Source organism: Bombus huntii, chromosome 13 (assembly GCF_024542735.1).
Source record: "Bombus huntii isolate Logan2020A chromosome 13, iyBomHunt1.1, whole genome shotgun sequence".
NCBI lineage: Eukaryota > Metazoa > Arthropoda > Insecta > Hymenoptera > Apidae > Bombus > Bombus huntii.
The window spans coordinates 4535094-4548086 of record NC_066250.1 but is presented as its reverse complement, the minus strand read 5'-3'; the positions used below and the strand labels follow the sequence as shown (position 1 = coordinate 4548086).

Genomic DNA, 12993 nt, shown 5'->3' with positions numbered 1-12993 from the left:
ATGGGCGCGATCGCGAGCGACAGAGTATTGTACAGTATCTACAAAGTATCTTCGAGTATCTCACGAGTATCTACCGAGTTACGCGACGAGCATTAACGAGTAATTATTCTGCGATTTATACTTTGTACTAACGACTCACGTATACGGCTGTACATTAATTTATTATTCTAAATATATTCGACAGTTTCAACAACGAGCAATCTCGTCATTAAACCTCACATATCAACGTCCTCTTCACATCAGCATCTACAGTATTAAGAAAGTAGTTGTCACGTGGCCTCCGTGGCGCAATCGGCTAGCGCGTTCGGCTGTTAACCGAAAGGTTGGTGGTTCGAGCCCACCCGGGGGCGATTTATTTTTTGCAAATTTTACAAAAATAGAAATAATACACGATTTTTATATTTTCCGGCACGTGTTCACTGGCAAAAAAAATTTATACATTTGTATCACAAGTGTACTGTAGAAACAACATTATCTAGTATTTAGTTATTAAAGTTATGGATCACAAAAGTGAAACACTGGTTTTGGAGAGGTTCCGAGATAAAGATCGTACCATGTATCGTAAATTTTGGAATGAAATAGAACATATTCATTATTAATAATAACGTTAGCAGTAAGTTTTCTGTTAAAAGTAGAAATGTAAAACATGTCATATCTTATTGCACAGATGACTTCTGTAGCTCGTCTGTGCTTGTAGGCATATAGTGTTAATGTGAATTGTATGTACGGCTTTTACTATAACACAATACAGAAGTAATAGAAATATACAAATATTGAATATATCTATAATTTGTTTCGTATTTTTACAATAAATGAGCAAGATTTAGATGTTAGCTTTAAGTTTTAGAAACGTATAAATTATTCCAATATACTGCGATATAATAGAAAGCAAATGGGAAATTAGATTTGAATGATACAATATATGATTTGATACACTATATATTTATTTAAATAAAGCGATTATCTGTTATTATATATTACGACTGTATCATGTACCATTAATAGGAGTACATAATTTAAATTTACCTCCGAAATCCTACTGGCGCTACTGTCGATTTGAAATTGTGGTTGGACTCCATCTTCCTTTCGCCGACAACCTATACGCAACGCGAGGAGAAATGTAAGTTCGTTTTTGAAAGATAACATTTATTACATAATAATTAATTATGTTAATATGAAAGACATTAGTTATTTGTTAATATAACACCATTGTCTATTGTTAGTTGCACACATTATTACTTATTTATAGAATCGATTGAGACCGCATGTGGTTGGTCTTGTACGATACTTTTAAATATTTTATTCACGTTATACGTTTGTGACTCTTTGATATGCTTAAACTTTACAATTTTGTGAAAATTATTGTCCCTCGTTATGTTGTTAGAGCGAATTCGTATTTTGATCTTGTTACGTTATAGGTTAAGTAGTTAAAGTTGTTTAACCACAACTGTATCTATATCGATCAGTGTTGCATCAGAACACTCCATTTGTTTTCTGCAATTGAATTCTTATTCTTGTTTCAGAAATGTTATCAAAAATGGCTATGTTTTGGAATCGTTTAGGGCAGCTTGGGTTAGGTTTGACTGCGACTGGGCTTGTTGTTAATAATGCCTTGTACAATGGTTGGTTTTCCTTTTATTATGCAACAATATGTTTATCGAATATAAGTTCAATAAATTTTACAATTTATTTTTTAGTTTTACAAAGTTACAAGTTTTATAATATTTGTGTATTGTTTGTTTCAGTTGATGGTGGTCACAGGGCTGTTATTTTTGATAGATTTACTGGAATAAAGAAACAGGTTGTAGGGGAAGGAACTCATTTCATTATTCCTTGGGTTCAGAGACCTATCATATTTGATATTCGATCAATGCCAAGAAATATTCCTGTAATTACTGGAAGTAAAGATCTACAAAATGTAAACATCACACTTCGTATTCTCTACAGACCTGTACCAGACTCCTTGCCAAAAATCTATACTGTTCTTGGTATAGATTATGCTGAAAGAGTATTGCCCTCTATTACCAATGAAGTCTTAAAAGCAGTAGTTGCTCAATTTGATGCAGGAGAATTAATCACGCAGAGGGAGAGCGTCTCTCAAAAAGTTAGGGAAGATTTAACAGAAAGAGCTTCTCAGTTTGGATTAATTTTAGACGATATTTCTATTGTAAGCATGTTATGATCATTCATGTTTTTCAATATGTGTATACTCTGTTTAATCTCATAACCTACTTTATTTCAGACACACTTAACGTTTGGAAAAGAATTTACTCAGGCTGTAGAAATGAAACAAGTAGCACAGCAAGACGCAGAGAAGGCCCGTTTCTTAGTAGAAAAAGCGGAACAACACAAGAAAGCTGCTATCATTAGTGCAGAGGGTGATGCTCAAGCTGCCAGCTTAATTGCAAAATCCCTTGGTGAAGCAGGCGATGGTTTAGTTGAACTTAGAAGAATCGAAGCTGCAGAAGATATAGCCCATAATCTGTCTAGATCTCGTCAAGTAGCTTATTTGCCACCAGGTCAAAATGTTTTATTAAACTTACCACAGTAAAGATATGAACTCAAATAAAAGTTATATACATAAGTTGTGCATTTATATTATAATGTACGAGTCTGATGCATTAATGGCGTACTAGTAACAGGGAACTTTTAATGTGCATACATGTTCCTAGACATAAATGAAGCAATTTTTGTAAAATTTTAGTCTACATTCTTAAGTTTGTAATTCTATACATGTTTCCCTTTCAGTTATGTAATAATTACTTGACAAACTGAAAGCATCTGTTGTTGTTAGCTATGGGTCAGTTTGCTTTTCAGAAGAGGAGATCATTTTCCTTGTGGATTTTCAATACCCTAATATAAAATTTAAAATGTGTGTAATGCTTTTGAATTTAAATTTTTTTGCATCCACAAGATTATTTTATTTCAGGGTTATTGGCTTACCAATAATAGGCTCTGTACCTCAAACTGTGCATTCACAGTAATTAGTAAGCAATGATAGAGTTGTATTTATTTCAGTGTCAAGTAATAAAAACAATTTTTACAGGAAATGTATAACTTTCAGTGAACTGTATGCTACGATCTGGGAGAATTGAACGCATCTATCGCGCAATGCTTATATACATGGTATATTTGTTAATACATAGTTGTAAATTAGTAAATATTCTGTAAAAGATTTATACCAATTTAAATTTTATTTTTCAGAGTATATATTTTCAGACAGTCACTTTATTCGTACTTTATTCAATGTGCAACTTTTTCAAAACTTTAATTTTTTAAGAATTTTAAGTACCGATATTTTAAAATCGTACTTTTTTATCGCGAAAAATGCTAGCTAGGGAAAAGACTTCGAAATTTCATCGTAGTCATTTATTCGTCCGGATCACCAATGAATTATGACGATCAATCAAGACTGAAGATTGGTGAAAGATTATCGCAGTCGGGGTCCTCTGGCCCAACGTTTGTCGGCATTGCCAGTTAAGAAAGAAAACAATTCATCACAATTTGGCGATCACCGTGGGGTTTCTATCACGGGTTGCGAAGAAAATTGGAAATACACGTTAACAATTTCAATTTCTTCTTCGTAAAATTAAACAGCAGTTTCGTAAATGTAAATATTGAAATGCATAATTTTTTCCTTTATTTCATGTTATATTTTATGTATTATAATCAGATGTAATTTGTAGAAAGTTTCGAAGTAGGCGTAATGAATGAAAATGATTTATGCATTATAAAATTTGATTAGTATCTATAATTTTCAATAAATTGTGAACTAACCGAGAGGTCTCAGTCTTGAAAAGGTACAAGGCAAGATCGTGGCGGTAGGAGTACGAAGCAAAAGCAGATTAGCGTGAATAATGAAGACACGACCGCGTGAAAGCCTAAGCGAGTCTCCTTAAGTCTGCTCCTTCGAGTAGAAGCCGAAGCCGGAAAGGAAGGATACTGAGAGGTGGGGCGGACAGAAAGGAGGTAGAAGCAGTTAATTACTCCTCCCATCCAGAGGATAACGACTTCCCCTTATTTGTCGAGAGGCGCAAACAGCCAACCCTCGGTGAAATCCCTCGGCAAGACGCTTTCTCGGATATGTACGTTGGAGTCTTGAATCCATCCCATAACTTAAATGTTAACCTGTTTCAATGAACATTTATGGATCCAGAAATTGGTCAGGTATTTTCCAATAAATAAATACAATACGATAATTCAGCTGGGGTATTTCCATTACGAAACATATTTCAACGAACTTTTAAATATATCCGGACTTTTGATAAATTCTCGCGCGATTGAAGCGATAATAATGATTGTAAACGTAAGCAATTGGCCTATCGATGGTACTGGTACGAACCTGTAAATTATTTCATAGTCATAAATAAACAGAAACGGGGAGGAATGACCAAATTTTCGTTCTATGTGCATGATTACGATGTACGAAGTAATTTGCATTTTTAAACTGTATCCCGCAACATTACGCCACAAGGAATTGTGATGGAACTTGCAATGCAAGATCAAGGCCATCGTTATTATCATCGATATTCCAAATGTGAACGATAAAGGATGGCACATGTTTTCCGAGCAATGCATATGTGCAACGAAATGAATAAATAGGCGCATATGAATACTCGAAAGAGAAACACGGAGAACGAGAGAAGGGAAACTAATTACGAAAGAAATCATAATAGGCGCACATGCACCGCGGGCTGTCGAGCTAACGATTGCTTCCTCTGCATCTGCACCTGTTACTGCGAACCTACGGTTGCATCGATGCACGCGAGCCGCATATGCCGATGGCCTTCCTCGGAGACACGATCGCCTAAAGCGATAATCTCCTTTTGCGAACTCGTAGCTTGCAGAATTTCGTAAATATCCAGAAGTTAAAGCGATAGTTTCTATAATTTCTTATATTTAACACGTTCCCGGCTGCATCGTAAATGCCTAGTTTCTTCTTATTAATCACAACTATCATCAATTGTTTGGTACTCTTTCCTAGAATTAGGAGAAGCAACTGCGGGCATAGTAATTAGGAATATAATGAAAATTCGTGTAATGCTCGCTCACGCCAGAGCAAAGTCATCCCTTTGAAGAGACTAACGTAACAAACGCTGCTACCACTGTATAAATGTTAATTAAGGAAACATGGAAACGAAAACCACCCTCGGTGGTTTATGATTGCATTCCCCTTTCTTCCTTGAAGAGTACAGGACTTGAGGGCATATAACGAAACGCATTGACCATCGTCCGAATTAAAGTCCAGGAAATTGAATAGCTCGCAACGTTAAATAACCGAGCTTCGATTGTTTTCGTTCTTCTCCACCATTTGCTTTTGTGGATGGCAAATTTACTAGCACAGGGTACTGTTATTATTTTCTGCACGGAGGACTAACGATTCTACTGTTATCCACTTACATGAAAATGTAGTTTCACGTACTTAACGATCTAGCGAATACTAAGAGACTCGTTTATCGTCTGGAGTTAAGGTTCAGAACCGAACAGTCGGGATATGATGATATTGCACTTTAAAGCGTTCCTAAACTTATTAAACCAAGCGCCTTTCGGTTAGCATAATCGTGACTTTGGGGCGGCTAGTCGATTGCATCTCTTTACCCTCCTCTTTCTCATCTTCGTGAAGAGCTGGCACGCGAGGAGTAATTTTCAATAAATGCAGCCGGCACGATTTTGTCGCTGATCCTCTTCTAGTTGATGCACGGCGAACGGTAGTCCCGCCATTCATCTTTGACCTGTTTTCTTCTTGCTGTTTCTTCTCTAGGTTCGAAAACGTACTTGGCTGACGCGCGAGAGCAATAAGAAAACATAGTTTCGAACATCCGACACCTCGTACGATTGCCATTCACTTTTCGCCGTAGAGAGAACAGTTTAGACCAGACCCTCGGGGAAGTTGTGCGGCAGATTGATTTACATCGCAGGCAGCCTCGAGCCGGCCTGTAATCTCGCGGCCATGCCGGGCAGAATACACGTGACTGCCGCCTCATCCCTTTCACGACCCCTAGGGTGTATTAGAGCTCGAATGCCCTGACGAGAGGCAACCAACTTACGGTTAATACCGTGTGGATTAGTTGGCCAACTATCTTTGATAACCGGTGATTTGACCGATCGTTTCTACGATTGCACGGTTTATTTTTACGCTAGTTTCCTTCGTCGCGTGTTTCTATTCTGATTTCGGCTAGCCTACCGTGGACGACGATGGTTCATGGAACAAAGGGTGAAGTCTTGGAACAGAAAGCGGGTCTATGCTCCCGTTAGGACACTTCCTCTTCAAGTGTCCTCAGGAAGTACGCAGGTCATCGCGTGCAGAAATCCACGAGACGGTCGTGACTCCCCATTGTCAACGGCACACGAGAAAAGAAAGTTCATGGCTATGGGGTTACCCGCTGTCTTCAGGGTCACCGTTATCCAGCGATCACATCGCACACGATTGGCGGTGAAACTGGAACGAATTCTTCAATTTTAACGTAATGAAGTAGCATCAACATACAAAAGGTTCGAACGTGTATAACTCGCGTTCGTTTCGAAAATTTGTAATCGACAAAATTTATCAATCACTAGCGTAAAGCAATTTTGTCATTCCGGTTACCATTCGATATTTTTTCTTTTTTTTTTTCTTTGTTTTCATTTGCTTCTTTCCTTTCTTCACTCGCTGTCACTCTACGTAGTATACAAAGCTGCTGGTGACAATGTTATTTGTCACCTCTTAAGCGTAACTTGAAGTAATGAATGTTTGCGTGAACATCGTAACGCGAATATTTTGTAAAGAAATAGGAAACATCGTATTCTTGAAGCTTCACTTTCTTATTCTTCGTTCGGCGATACTATCTACTTTCTCGAAATTACCATCATTTAAAAAATTTCACTTTCCAAGTTATATTCATAGCGAATTATCACGCAATACTATTTAATAATTTTACATTGCGAATCTTTATTTAATTTGGTATCTTTACTTTGGGTATGTTTCATATTTTTGCTTATTGTGTATGTATTTACATTCTGTGCATTCTTGTACTTTTAATCTCCTTTTTTTTTATTCATTTTTTGAATCATTTTTGACTGATTCGAATTCTTCGCTTTTATGCTAAACATCTCCTTAGAACATTTAATATTCTTCTTCATGCTGGGACGAAAACAAAGAGAGAGATCGAGCCGTAGAAAATTCGAGGATTCGCAGTTAAATTTCCCATAAATGCATACACATCCGCAGTTCACCAACAAGTTTCAAGCGCTCAACCCTTCAGCTGATACTCTGCTATATCTTGCTCGTCTTCATTAACCTTAGTGCGTTCTTCAAGTTAACCCTCATCCTCGTGTACGATGTTTGCTCTCCTTCATCTCCTTGGCTCTCGTAATCGTTGACCAGGATAGCGTTCGTCGACCGGGATGGACGTCGACAAAGACATGTCTCGCGGTTCCCACAGGAGCGTCTTTCGTGCTGACCGTACGAACATTAATTCGGTCAGGAAGGAATGAGCAGCAAGAAGAGGGGAGAGAGGTAAGGAGGAAAGGGAAGAGGGACAGAAGGGAACTTGTAACATGTGTGTAACGCAAGGGGCGTTCCGTGGTTGCGGTCCCGTCCATCTGTGGCAAGGAGTCCAGACGTAATTGCTACATCCTCAGATGCTGTTACCATACCTGTGTATATGCACTGTCGGCTCGATTCACGAAAATCGTCACAGCCAACCATCCACGTGAGACAAACATTAGTTTGATGATAGACACGCTCACTATTTTTATGCTAATTACAAGATATATGAATACGCAGGCGTGTCTTCAGCTTGGATCATTTATCGCGTAACATTAACATGTATAATTTGTCAATGTATATCCTGAAATTCAGCTCACTTTATCCAGATAAAGATAGATTGGTCTTAAAGATCTCTATTACGTAGATTATTCAGATTTTTCACGTGTGTTTGTCGTGTTGCGAAAGACATTAGTCTTTGCGAAAATTGTCGGTTTTCATCGTGAACATACGTAGACGCGGATAAGATGCAAATACGCGCGTGCGTGTGCCTGTGATCATGGGATCTTCCGTCACGCGACGTGCAGCGACCATCGAGACCTGTCTTCTTCTTCTCCTTCTTCTTCTTCTTCCTCTATCCTCTCTCCTGAAACCGACCCTCATTTTTACTCGAGCTTTTTCGTGAACGGTCACTCGTTGCACGTGAGGACGAATTCCCGCGGGTGCAAATCGTCGTGAAATTGACGGTTTCTGTGAAGGTGAATGTCAATTTGATGTACGCCCGAGGTACGTCGGAATTAACGATTCGAGAATTTCTTCGCTGCATCGACCTTAACTTTGTCGTTCTCCGTTTTCGTACTTTTCCACATACAGCACTTTTACAATGTTTCTACTTTGATTAGGTATACGTAATCAAAAGTGTATCGAGCGAACGATCGATAGATAACATTGCGTTGATTTCGTTTCTTTTCAAGATTACGTCAGGTCTATGTTTCTATCGTAGGATGGGACGTACAACTTTGACCAAGTTTTTCGCCGATAAAAAATAATGATGCTATTTTGCCGCAGTTTTTGTGGCGCTTAACGATGTAAGATTAACCGACTCAGCAAATAAAAGCACGAACGAAAATAATGTCATAAATCTTCATTAGCAAGAAAAAAGATCGGTATATACAGTGGAATAATGCGACGATAAACGAAGGCGTCTTCCTTGTATTTTCCTTTAATTTTCGGGCAATTTTGCCTGGAATTTACGCGATCTTTCTCACCTAATTTATTTATCGAATTATATTCTCAAGCCAACGAAAATTTTGATTTCGTGAATCGGATAGTGGAAACGTAGAGCAAAGATTCATTATTTTATCGTTTGCCAAGCAAACAGACTCGCCAAGGGTGCTTCTCGGCCTTCTCCGACGCTCTCACTGTTCGAAATGAAGGGTTGCTCGTAAATGGCGGGATAACCTGCTTCTGGTCCCGCCTCGAAAATCCCGGATCTTCTAATTCAATTAGGATTCTGCTGCGAAGAGACCCATAGTCAGACGACGATTAGCCCAACCTTATCATTAGCTCTTGGAGCGTTCGACGTGTTAGATGCTTCAAATTAGATCGGAAAAACTGAAATTTTCCGGTGTAAAATTTCGTAACAAGAATAAGCGTAATCTTGTATTTCATTAATCTAAATTATTGATTTCAGTTGTCAATCGTCGTTGATTGCAGTTCGTTCGCTGAGAATGGGGCTATGTATTCGATCGTTTCCGCTAGCACCGGAAGTTGGACCTGTAATTTTCCACGTAATTTCAACCGAACTTTCGTCAAATTCGTGACGTTAGTCAGTCGAGAAAACACGATCCTTTTTCTCACAGACGTTGTCCTGTTCTTTAAATGGCAACTTCAAACTTCTTATCCGGCGGAAGAGGAAGAAAGGACGCCTGTTAAAAACGCCTCAAAACGTTTCATTGGTATTAAACGACTCGAACAGCCGGAAATATCGAGGAAAGAAGCGAATTTAGAGAAGTTGGTATCTAATTGAAACGAGTGCAGTCAGCTTAATTTCAAGTTGAACGCGGGTGGAAAAAAAGAGCACACGACCCCAAAGATCTCTGAAAAGATCTCCATGTGTCTCGGTGTGCGGTTGCCGCCCTTGCGCCTCTCGGTGGCAGAAGCAGACGTTGTAACGCCGAGATTTACAGTGGCGCTTGTAGGCAATAAGTCATGTCCAGTGAACATGTCGCCTACCGCAGACCTTCCACGCGTGGCCCGTCTGCATATATAAAGATGGCCGTGCCATGAAACGCGATACGCGCATACGAGCGGCCACTCCTTCTCGATAATATCACCAGGATTCGCTCTGCCACGATTTTGCTACATTCGACGTATTCATTTCTCTCAAACGTCTTTTGACGTTAAGTCATCGATTCCTATAAATTAGGAGCGACAAATGTGTTTTCTTGTTCTCGCTCCTATAATTTTTATCATTCCTACAAGTTGCTCTTACTCTTAGAATTTCGTATGGAAATGACGGAAACGAAATGTAGGTTTAAACACAGAAATTTGAATTCGAAGAACGCGAAGGTTTCGACACGTTCGATGTAATTCTCTTCTTCGAAACGTGCAAATTTCTTGCTATTAAATTATTAATTTTTCGCTGTCAGGCTTAACGGGAGTATTTTTGTTTTCGTTCTCATCTGAATCTACCAGAGAAAGTGATCAGAATTGAATTGAGATTTGGATAAAGAAATTTGAATCGAAATGGCGAAGGTGCTTTCTCTGGAACACGCGAAAGATTTATCTGAGAATTTGCTGCGTTTCACCCCTTTTCTGTCACCACACGTGGCTTATAACAGATGGAGCAGAAGATTACTCCGCTCTCTTCGGACATAATGATGATTGTTCGTAATAATTCCAGTGGCGTGCCGGTCCTTTTAGTTTCATATCACACGTGAAACGAAATCCTGGGATGTAAATTTCTCTCCTCCACATTTTTTCCTTTCCTTTTGGTCGCGGCACTTTGGTTGCCGACAAGGAAATTGGGAATTCGCACGTCCGATGCTGCATGATTTCGTGTCGGTTTCACATCCGGCGCACTCGACAGAATGGACCTCGCCTTTCTTTTAATTTTTAGATTTTAACCTGCATTTCCATGACATCTGAAAATGCAACTCTAATAATACGTTGATCTTCGAATTAAAAAAGGTATCGCAAGAATATCGCATCGTTGTGTTTTATTTTTGTAAAAGAATTTCCCGCGTGATTGAATCTGGTATGTCTAAAATGACGTTCCAAAAAGAAAAAGAAAACGTGTCACAGATACAGAGATGATTGTAAGAGGAGCCTCGAAAAAGGCAAGCCAGTGTGTGACCTCCGACCCGTTTGGATCTTGGGCGCGCATAATGCCTTATTGTAATTACAATAAAGGTTATCTCGGCGGGATTTCGAGGCGCCGGGGTCATTCGCGTTATTGAGATGGTAAGCGAGAAGCAAGAGAGAAGGTGAGTGGTCGTATTTGGTCCATCGTAGAAGTGCGAGGTAGAAGAAGCAAATACGTCAAGATACAAGAGAAGATGCGCGCGTGTGTTTCTTGAACGTAGACGAACCAGAAATCATGTGGGCGATAAGGTATCGAGATATTGTGTATCTGACCGGACTGGAACCTGAAGAAGATAGATAGTCCGATACTGTGGGTTTCGCGAGGAAAGGAGAAAGACGAAGCAGTATCGTAAAGAAGGCCGGCGAAGAGGGATCAACACTGGAGAAAGGATCGTTCGCCGATTCGAATTTCATCGTGCAGGATCAACCAGGGATCCCGTGTGAGCAATTATGGCGCATCTCGTTTCTCTCTCTTACTCTGTCGCTATTTTAAATGCACTTGGACGGACACAGTCAAAATGATGAAATACAATCGAAATGGTAATTTGATCGGAAAGTACCGTAGTTACGCTACAATCATAATGAACGGACGATTGTACGTTGTTTCGGCGAAAGGCAAGTAACGCTGCTGTTCCTCGATCCCTGTGTATCGGCCTGTAAATACACGGAGGGAAGATAAACAGAGAGGGAGGAGAAGAATACGATAGAAATGGAGAAGATCGAGTGGAGCGAAGGGTGAAAGCAGAAGAAGGTAAAAGAGCCGAATAGGGAGGGAAAGGGAGAAAGGTAGAAAGAGGACGACGAGGTGCCTTTTCAATTAATTCGTTTGCGCGTAAACGCCTCTTCCTGCCAATGATTTACGGATTTGCAATCGACGGATCTCTCTCTACCGACCGATTCTCGAGCGTGCTCGACCGTGTAGTCACGAAGGCACACGTGCTTTATGCGCACGTATGCGTCGATGTGAGGGAAAATACGAGTACCTGAGCGAGTGCATCCAATATTCCAGTAAGCCTGAATCGAGAACTTTTAGATCGAACGACACCGAAATTTCGTTCGAAACGTTCCCTCTGACTCTAAATTAGATATTCGTCCTGGAATTATAACAATCTCGATCGATGCACGGCTAACGAAAATATATTAATGGTCCATCGTAGGCGGTGTAATTATCCGAATATTAATAATTTAATCGGTTATGATTAACAGGTGGTACGAACCTCTCGTTTCGCTTCTCTTCCTCTTACATGGGGGTTGGGAAGCAATCGGGGGCGGTACCGACGACCACACAAGCCGCCGACGTGAATCACGTACCCGTGTACCCAAAAATACGAGTATACGTCGTTGTTTATTATACTTCTCTTAATCGCCGCCCTTACCATGGAAGCTTTAAACCGATTGATTTCATAGTCGCAGAGAAACAACAGCCTCGGTCTTGTATATCAAATATAAGTAGTTACTCGTTTCTTTTACCTTCAATTTAACGACGTTTTAAGATTGCCAATTGTAGATCGTTATCGTCATTCGTAGATCCAGTGGTAAGCAAAAATTATTCGAGAACGAAGGAAAAGAATAAATGTATGAACATGGCTCGTGTCCAAGTACGATAACACGGACAAGTATTACAGAAGCATCTCCAAATTGCCGTTCGTGTACGATCACTTATTTCCTACCATACGTTACACCACCCGTTAGAGAGGCTCTTACCGCAGAGGGTGTGATTTACGTGTCCCCTGATTTACACTGATTACGGGCCCCGCTACGTCGCAAAGCAAATACTGCCTTCTTTCCGTTCTTCTCTCCCCCTCAGCTCGTACAGTTTGGTCAGCCGACTGCAGGTCGTTCGGCACCCACTCTTCCAACCAACATCAATTCTCGTTGATTGATTTTACTCAGGTATTAAATTAATCCCCCCATAGGTGGTTAGTTCGCGACCGCTTTGCCAATCGCCGCTCGTCAGTGTATTTTTATTCACGCGTTACCGCCTAATTCGAGACATGCCTCGACAAAAATTCTCTCACATAATGATATTTTTTTTCGATCTTTCATTACCGTACGAGTCGTTTGAAAACCATGCTGGTAAACTCCATAAATTAAAAAATAAGGAAAAACGATGAGGTTGGAAATACCGTTCTTTGGATGTAACTTAATCACTTGTTCATCGC

At 39.8% G+C, this 12993-nt stretch overlaps 1 protein-coding gene and 1 non-coding gene across 2 annotated transcripts; both read left to right on the top strand.

Moving 5' to 3' along the window:
- Positions 1–276: 276 nt before the first annotated feature.
- Trnan-guu (transfer RNA asparagine (anticodon GUU)) lies at positions 277–350 on the top strand. The gene has a single exon. It is a non-coding gene; the product is annotated as a tRNA-Asn (tRNA).
- A 673-nt stretch (positions 351–1023) lies between these two features.
- Positions 1024–3226, top strand: LOC126872642 (protein l(2)37Cc). The gene is made up of 4 exons (XM_050632745.1): positions 1024–1120; positions 1524–1622; positions 1746–2167; positions 2243–3226. Exons 2-4 carry the CDS (start codon positions 1526–1528, stop codon positions 2549–2551), a joined length of 828 nt encoding a protein of 275 aa, XP_050488702.1. The 5' UTR covers positions 1024–1120; positions 1524–1525; the 3' UTR covers positions 2552–3226.
- The last annotated feature ends 9767 nt before the right edge of the window (positions 3227–12993 follow it).

Excerpts from the sequence above, each read along its gene's own strand:
- LOC126872642 (XM_050632745.1), top strand. The coding sequence starts at position 1,526 with ATGTTATCAAAAATGGCTATGTTTTGGAATCGTTTAGGGCAGCTTGGG. Across the intron at positions 1,623-1,745 it reads TAATAATGCCTTGTACAATG|TTGATGGTGGTCACAGGGCT; the intron begins GTTGGTTTTCCT and ends TGTTTGTTTCAG. Across the intron at positions 2,168-2,242 it reads TTTTAGACGATATTTCTATT|ACACACTTAACGTTTGGAAA; the intron begins GTAAGCATGTTA and ends ACTTTATTTCAG.